This window comes from Nicotiana attenuata, chromosome 7 (assembly GCF_001879085.1).
Source record: "Nicotiana attenuata strain UT chromosome 7, NIATTr2, whole genome shotgun sequence".
Classification (NCBI taxonomy): Eukaryota; Viridiplantae; Streptophyta; class Magnoliopsida; order Solanales; family Solanaceae; genus Nicotiana; species Nicotiana attenuata.
The window spans coordinates 60,470,038-60,479,147 of record NC_031995.1 but is presented as its reverse complement, the minus strand read 5'-3'; the positions used below and the strand labels follow the sequence as shown (position 1 = coordinate 60,479,147).

Genomic DNA, 9,110 nt, shown 5'->3' with positions numbered 1-9,110 from the left:
AACTGAAGTCCATACTGATGCTACTCCAAGCCACTGATGGAATTTGAAGTGGTTGCAACAACCCAGGGTAAGCAGAATGATCATACTTACTCTTCTGACAAACATCACACTTCTTAGCATACTCCTCAACATCTGTTTTCATTCCCTTCCAGTAGAAGAGTGAAGCCACTCTTCTGTATGTGTGGTCTATCCCTGAATGCCCTCCACCTACAGAGTTGTGCCACAAATAGAGGATTTCCTGCCTTAGAGTTTGATCACTCCCAATCACCAGCCTCCCCTTTCTCCTTAGTTGTTGATTAATGTAGGAATACCCTTTCACCTCCTCCTTTTGAGCCAACAATTGTTGAATTAAAGATGCTAATTCAGGATCAGCATTCCAACTATCCCTGATAGTTTGTAACAGATCAGTCCTCACAGAAGACAAGGTCAGGGCTGCTGTCTCAATTGCTGGCAGCCTAGATAGAGCATCAACAGCCTTGTTCTCTTTCCCCTTCTTGTACTGTATCTCGAAATCAAATTGCATCAGTTTAGTAATCCATTTAAGTGGAGCTCCAATATGCGATTTTTGGTCCAGCAAAAACTTAAGGGCCTTCTGGTCAGTCTTGACCACAAAGTGCCTGCCTATCAAATATTGTCCCCACTTAGTGATAGCCATGACCAAAGCTAGTAATTCCTTGTCATACACAGACATAGCTTGGTGCTGTGGAGACAACCCCTTACTCAGGTAGCAATGGGTTGCCCTGCTTGCATAATAACAACTCCAATTCCTATGTCACAGGCATCTGTTTCTACCACGAAAGGTAAGCTAAAAGCAGGTAAGGCTAGGACAGGTGCAGAAGTTAAAGCACCTTTAAGGTCCTCAAATGCTGTAGTTGCTTGATCATTCCACTTGAAGTGATCCTTTTTCAGTAAGTCTGTTAATGGTTTGCTTATGTGCCCATAGCCTCTTATAAACCTCCTATAGTAGCCTGCTAATCCAAGGAACCCCCTCAATTGTTTGACAGTAGCAGGTGTTGGACACTGCTGGACTACTTGTATCTTCTTAGGATCAGTGGCCACACCCTTAGCAGAGATGAAATGGCCCAGATTTTCAACACTAGCCACATCAAATTGACACTTAGTCCTTCTAGCATAAAGTTGGTGCTGCACAAGAAGTCTGAAAGTAATTCTCAAGTGCTCACCATGGTCCTCTATGTTCTTACTGAAGAAGAGGATGTCATCAAAAAATACTAGAATAAACTTTCTGAGATGCTCTTGAAATACATGATTCATCAGTCCTTGGAAACCAGAAGGAGCATTAGTCAACCCAAAGGGCATGACTAAGTACTCATAGTGGCCCGAATGTGTTCTAAAAGCAGTCTTATGGATGTCCTCAGGTGCCATTCTTATTTGATGATAGCCTGATCGAAGATCTATCTTAGAATAAACCTGTGAAGCCCCCAATTGATCTAATAGCTCTTCAATGATGGGAATGGGGTATTTATCCTTGATGGTGATCTGATTGAGTGCCCTGTAGTCCACACAAAGCCTCCAGTTGCCATATTTCTTTCCCACTAGGACCATAGGAGAGGCAAAGGGGTTGCAACTGTTTTGTATAAACCTTTGAGATATCAATTCTTGAACCATTTGCTTAATTACATCCTTCTGAACTGGAGAGTATCTGTAAGTTCTTGAATTGATTAGGTCAGCACCATCTTTCAAGGGAATATGATTATTGAAGTATTCTCTAAGTGGTGGTAGTCCTTTAGGTTCTTTAAAGACAGGCTCATAGTCCTGTAGCACCTGCTGAACCTCGAGGGGTTCTTGACCCAACTGTTTCCCCTCTATCTCTTCAGGAGAAGAAACTTTGATCATAAAGAGCTGGACATTGTCTCCTATAAATTTTTGGAGTGAAGAGGATTCCACCATTTTCATCTTAGGTGTAATCCCCTGTAGGGCAAACATTTTTCCTTCGTAGTCAAACTACATAGTTAATTGTTTGAAATTGAAGACAATGTTGCCCAAGGTATTAAGCCATTGAACCCCCAAAACCATGTCACAAGTACCTAGTGGAAGTAATAGGAAATCAGCCCTAAAGACTGTGTTATGCAACACCCATTCCAGCCCTTTACACATCCCAAATATAGGCACTGAATTTCCATCAGCTAGGTTAGCATCCAACACTTTACAAGGATCCACTCTCCAACCCATCTTGGCTACTAATCCACTGTCCATGAAGTTGTGTGTCAACCCACTATCAAATATTGAGAGGTTTTCTGTGAGAGTACCCCATAAGTCTGATGGTTTGATACCCTTGAGTACCTTGCAAAGCATGGATGGAGATTTCACAAGTTTCAGCAACCTCTTCTACCTTAGGTAAATCATCCCCCAGTTCTTCTATAAGTTCGACCTCTTCTACTAATTCCAACATGTACACATGTGCTTTGTTCTTGCAAACATGCCCTGGGTGAAACTTTTAATCACGTAAGAAGCACATTCCTTTAGCCCCTTTATCACTTAATTCTGCCGGTTAACCTTCTCCTTTTAAACTTATTAGCCTCCACTGGTTGGGTTGGTTTGGGTAGATGGTTAGCAGGTGAAGTTGAGGGTCTATGTGACTGCAAGAATTGGTTTGGTCTAGAATTAGACTGTAGAATGGCTTGTTTCATAGCTTTGGACTGTTTAAGGAATATAGACTCTTGGAGTCTAGCTAGATGATAAGTCTGGGGCAAGGAATATGGCTTAAGGATTCTCACTGCATCTCCCAATTCAGGCTTAAGCCCTTCCAAAAATATGCTAATAGCATAACTAGGTTCTAAATTGAGCCTAGTCATGGCTCGATCAAAAGACTCTTGGAACTCCACCACCCCTCTTGTTTGCTTTAACTTGACCAGTTCACTCATTGGGTCATCAAACTCGACACCAAACCTATCTGACAAAGCCCAAATATACTCCTCCCAACTTGGATAGGGAAGTTGCAAATGATCCCTACCCCTCATGTAGGCTCTATGCCATTGCAATGCTAAATCATCCAAGTGCATGGAGGTCACCCTTACCTTTTCCTGATAAGGAACCTCATCCATGGAAAAAAATTGCCCTATTTGATACCATCAATCCTGGAATCCTTTTCCCCGAAACCGTGGGAATCCAATTCTGTACTGCCTCAAAATGGAGCGTGCATGTTGATTTTTCCAGCAGCTATTGTAATATTCTGGATACGGGGTAAACTGGTGTGGCATATAAGGTGTAGGTAGCTGGATTAGGGGCAATTAGTGCTGGGACATGGGTATATGTACTGGTTAGTGATGGAACAGGTAATGGAGCAGGAAATCTGGCCATTTGCTGCCATTGTTTGGGTAAGATATTGAGAATTTGGGGCAGAAATTGGCTGGAATTTGAAGGTGGAGTTTGGGGCTGATGTGGGGTTTATGTGCGGAGTCGAAGTGAAGGGTGCAGCTGGGGAAGATGTTTAATGGTTGTGTGATGGGTAAGTGAAGTGAAACAGGAGTATGTAAGGTTGGGGATGGGGGAATTTGACTGGAGCTAGGGTTCCGGTTACTGGGTAGTTGCAGAGCCATGGGTCTACTCCCTCTAGAGTTGAAATTCAATGGAGGAAAAGATTGGATCATCAATACCTAGAATTCCAAAAGGTCCATCGGTAGGGGAATACTGCTCTTCTCGATTGGACACAGCTGAACTCGCTTCTTTTCCTCGACTCGAGCTGCTTCCAGCAGTAAGAGTTTCTTTGAGCTCGCGAAATGCCTTCTCGTTGGCGGATTCCAACTGATTCTGTCTCAAATTGACATTAGCGACTTCAATGGCCACTCGATCTAGTCGATTAAGTACCTCCTTAATTTCCCCCGTCATTGCGTTATCCCACTGAGCGGAAAGTGCTTTGATACCACTGATGTGGTTTAGAAGGAAAAACAGAAAGAAAATTGCAGAATTGAAATCTAAGAAGATGAACTAAGAGTATTTCATATCATAAAACCAGTATACAACCATTGTTTCGTACAACTACTCTCATAGCTGGGACTAAAATGTAAAGTAAATAACTAATGTGCCTAAGTGAAATATAAGACAAGGACCAAACTGTAACTTCTCAAAAAAAGTAACTAATATATCTACTTTTATTCCTTTACTACTCTTAAAGCCTAAGGTACTCCTTCCTTTTGTGCAAGCTCTAATTCAGGTCATATCAAGAGGTCTTCTATGTTTATCGGTACCAACAATTACAATACAAATAATATCGATACTAAATAACTCTCAACTTGATTAACCTTGGACTCAACTTTTTTGTAATCTTCTAATATTCTTGACACGTATCTAGACTCAGTTTATTACAAAAATCTACTTACGATATTTTCTTTTTCAGGTAAACAATTTATTAGAAATTTATTGATTTTCAATAAAGTACTCTCACTCGTTAGGGCATGAAATTTGTTCAGTTGCATTCATGTGAACATGATTAGTGCAAAAGCTGAAAGAGGTCACAAGGAAAACGACAGAAACCAAAGAGAACATGATTTGATGCAAGAGATGTACGTACATGAAACTCTACGCGACCACCGTTGGTTCGTTTTCGATATTCTTGTCTTCGACTATAAGTACTAGTGATATTATCTAGAAAACTCCATTTCTCCAAAATCAAATTTTAGGATCCACATATAAAAAATCATTGCACGCCATAAAAATTTGTAAATTTTTTAAAAGGATTTGATGAATATCTTTAGTCTAGATATTTTTAACGCTTCCTTTCTGCAATGCTATAAATTCATTTTTTTTAGACAGAAAGAGGAGGAATTAGTTGATATTAGATGAATATCAACATGGCAAGCATTGGAACTTCAAAATTAGGTGTTACGCCGGAGGTAATGGGATTTTCACACCAAGAACTGTCCCTTGTCATGTTTAAGAAATTCAAGCTGGCTAGAAAACAACTTCTTCAGCAAAATCTCACATTTACTAATCGTCGAAAGACTGGAATTGCGCAAGCCATAGCTCCAGAAGCAACCAAGGTAAAAAAAAAAAAAAAAAATTCCCTCTTTTCTTTCCTCCTTTAATTAAGGAATGTGAGTAGCTCCAATTTGGAGTATTTTGTCTAGGAGAGGTGATACTGCACTTTGAATGATTTTTTGGCACTAGTAGTCTGTCCAGNTTGCAATACGTAACGTAGGGAGTGGTAACCCTATGTTGGAAAATCATCAGGTTATGCTGGCATCAACTACGGAGTGGGACCCTATGTTAGCAAGTCACCAGGTTATGGTGGCATCAACTAGTGAGCAAGACCCTATGTTGGAATGTCATCAGGTTATGCTGGAATCAACTAGGGAGTGTGACCCTATGTTGGAAAGTCATCGGGTTATGCTCGTATCAACTAGGAAGTGGGAACCTATGTTGGAAAGTCATCAGGTTATGCTAGCATCAACTAGGGAGTGGTGACTTTATGTTGGAAAGTCATCAGGTTATGCTTGCATAAACTAGGGAGTGGTGACTCTATGTTGGAAAATCATCAGGTTATGTTGGCATCAACTACAGAGTGGGACCCTATGTTGGAAAGTCATCAGGTATGCTGGTATAAACTAGGGAGCGAGACCCTATGTTGGAAAGTCATCAGGTTATGCTGGCATCAACTAGGGAGTGGGACCCTANGAAAAAATCGAACCAAATCGACTATAGAAGTAGGTATTTAAGATTTATATATATATATATATATATATATATATATATATATATATATATATGTACAAAAAGTAATTTTTGAACACATTATTTTTTTTTCCAGTGAAGAGTGTTCAACTGACGACCCTTCAGTCTAGTGGCTCCGCCACTACCTGTATGATATGTGTCTCTGGTAGTTTTATAAGACAATGATACCCTTGCATGGCAGATACAGTAGCAGTTTTTGTTAATTTGGGAGTAACACATTTTATCAATAGTAACACGCTTTCCTTGAATGGTGGCTCAGCTGGTTAAAGTCAGTCCAATTATAAATTTCTGTTTCTGTCATTGTCATGGAGTCTGTAGTTATACTTTTCTTATCTAATCTTTACCAGAAGTAAATCCTGAATGATTGCAATTCCTTGAAATCCGTAGCGAGCAATTAGATATTTCCATTTTCGACTAGGCTATATCTTCTGCTAGTCTAAGATTGTGCAACTTCTGAAAGATATCTAATGAGGTAGAGAGAGAAAAATGGATACAACAACTATTACGCCTCAGTCCAAACAATAAGCTTGGATCGGCTATTCGGCTATATGAATTCTGACTGACCATGTTCCCCATTAAGTTCATTAGGTGGGAATACTCATCGCTATATACTACGACTAGGTTAAGAGAAACATATATGCATGAAGTTGGAAAATGGAATGGAGATAGAATACCAAGCTGCATCGTCTACTTGTCTTTTCCCAAGAATTCAACTGAAAAACTTCTGTTGGTTCCTTTTGTTATGCAGGCAACGGGTGCAACATCTAGCAGTGTCCCTTTAGCCAACTATGTGCCTGTTTATGTAATGCTTCCAGTAAGTCATAGACCTTGTCATTGGGCTTGAAACTACATTGATGGCAAATGCTAGTTTTAACATTTTCAATTTTCTCCTTTTCCGCTGGTGATGAACAGTTAGATGTTATTTCACTAGACAATGTTTTTCGGAACCAAGATAAGTATGAGAAGCAGTTCAAGGAGCTGAGAGCAGCTGGAGTTGATGGGATCATGGTGGATGTCTGGTGGGGAATCGTAGAGGCCAATGGCCCCAGGCAATATGATTGGTCTGCCTACAGGAGCTTGTTCCAACATGTTCAAAAGACTGGCCTCAAAATTCAAGCTATTATGTCATTCCACCAATGTGGTGGCAATATTGGCGATGATGTTTACATACCTATACCGAAATGGGTACTCACAATCGGAGAAAACAACCCAGATATTTTCTATACTAATCAGGCTGGTACCAGGAATAAAGAATGCCTCTCACTTGCTGTCGATAACCAACCTCTGTTTGAAAGTCGGACTGCTGTCCAGGTACTTCTCAGGAGGATCAATCCAACTCTTGCCCTCGGATCCCAACAGACATGTATTGTCTTTGTGATTAGACTCTTCTTAAAATTTCTGATGCATTTAGATGTACAGTGACTACATGAGGAGCTTCAGAGAGAACATGTCTGATTTCTTGGAAGCTGGAAGCATAGTAGACATTGAGATAGGACTTGGCCCTGCTGGTGAGCTAAGATATCCCGCATATACTCAGTCTCAGGGATGGGAATTCCCTGGCATTGGAGAATTTCAGGTTAGACTTGGTTCAAGCTGCTATAGGAAATCCTTATGCTACTTAATCAACCACTTTGTGACTCAAGATTCTTAGTTCTTTATTCATTTTCATAATCAAATGTTGCAGTGCTACGACAAGTATATGAGAACAGATTTCAAGGAGGCAGTGACAAAGGCAGGCTACCCGCAGTGGGATCTTCCCGATGATGCAGGAACATATAATGATATACCTGTCAAAACAGGATTCTTTGGACCAAACGGAACGTACCTTACAGAGAAAGGGAAGTTCTTCTTGACTTGGTACTCTAGCAAGCTACTGCTTCATGGAGATCAGATCCTTGATGAAGCAAACAAGGCTTTCCTGGGATGCAAAGTGAAGCTATCAGCTAAAGCAAGTCTTAATCCATCAAGAAATTCTTTGATCGTGACATTACTGACCTCTTTTGACAGCACAAGCTAAGAGAATTTTCGCTTCTGTCGATTTTGCTCATGCAGGTCGCTGGAATTCACTGGTGGTACAAAGATGCCAGCCATGCTGCAGAGCTAACATCAGGATATTATAATTTGGACAATCGGGACGGATATCGACCGATAGCGAGGATGATGTCAAGGCACCATGGTACCTTGAATTTCACTTGCCTTGAGATGAGGAATTCAGAACAGCCAGCGTATGCTAAGTCTGGCCCTCAAGAGTTAGTTCAACAGGTTAGATTAGAAAGAGAGCTGAACTTCCTTGTTTGCCAATTTTCTGTCCAGTGTAGATCTTGGACAAACTATGACTTAACCTTTACACTTTCCCTGATTATATATGTACAGGTTTTGAGTGTTGGCTGGAAAGAGAATATTGATGTAGCAGGTGAGAATGCACTTTCAAGATATGACAGCTATGCCTACAACCAAATCCTTCTCAATGCTAGGCCAAATGGTATCAATAATAATGGTCCACCAAAACTAAAGATGGCTGGGTTGACTTACCTTCGATTATCAGAAAAACTCCTTCAAAGGAGGAACTTCAATACCTTTAAAACATTTGTCAAGAAAATGCATGCCGATCTGGTGAGTAGCCTACCAACTAATTTTTTGTGAGGAAAATGGTATGAGGGGTGGGAGTTGGTGTTTTGGAAAATTTTGAGTTTCTAATTCTTGTGATGGCTGTCTTTTACAGGATTACTGTCCAGAATATGAAAAACCAGCTCCACTGGGTAGATCAAAAATGGAGATTTCAATGGATGAACTTTTAACAGCAACCCAACGAACAAAACCATTCCCATGGGATGAACAGACAGATGCAAGAATTGGCGGTATATTGGCTGAATACTGGGATACGCTGCTTAACAAGTTCTTTCTCTCTAACTGACACCTACTTTGCTATGAGAGACTCATTATTATTGAGATGTTGAAATCCACATGCAGGGGAAGTCACATTTTGCATCTGCATTTATATGTAAATTCCAATGTAATGATACGCAGGAGACTTTTATGTCTATATCACTATTTGTACTTCACATTAAATCTCAGAAAGAACAAAACTCATACACGCGGGTATGAAAATCTATACGTCTGACTTATATTTATATAAGGATGAAATTATCCTTTATCTCATGTCAGATAAGTGTAGTAATGTTGAAACAACAACAACAAGAAGCCCAGTAATCCCACAAGTGGGGTATGATGACCGTAGTGTGTACGCAGACCTTACTCCCATCTTGAGAAAATAGAGAAGTTTTTTCGATAGAACCTCGACTCAAAGAAGGATTTAAAAAAAAAAAAAAGCAGTAGCACCAGGCAGAAGGAAATCATTATTGTGATCCTAATTCCTCATATATAGACTTTGGTTGAAAATATGACTACTTAAAGCCAATTTT

The 9,110-nt window shown here is 40.2% G+C and overlaps 1 protein-coding gene across 1 annotated transcript; it reads left to right on the top strand.

Annotated features, from left to right (window-relative positions):
• On the top strand, window positions 4,633-8,813 carry LOC109229184 (beta-amylase-like). Its single transcript, XM_019394531.1, has 8 exons — window positions 4,633-4,997; window positions 6,437-6,502; window positions 6,601-6,999; window positions 7,100-7,264; window positions 7,373-7,636; window positions 7,741-7,950; window positions 8,062-8,301; window positions 8,411-8,813. The coding sequence occupies exons 1-8, from the start codon at window positions 4,797-4,799 to the stop codon at window positions 8,600-8,602; spliced, it is 1,737 nt and encodes a 578-aa protein (XP_019250076.1). The 5' UTR covers window positions 4,633-4,796; the 3' UTR covers window positions 8,603-8,813.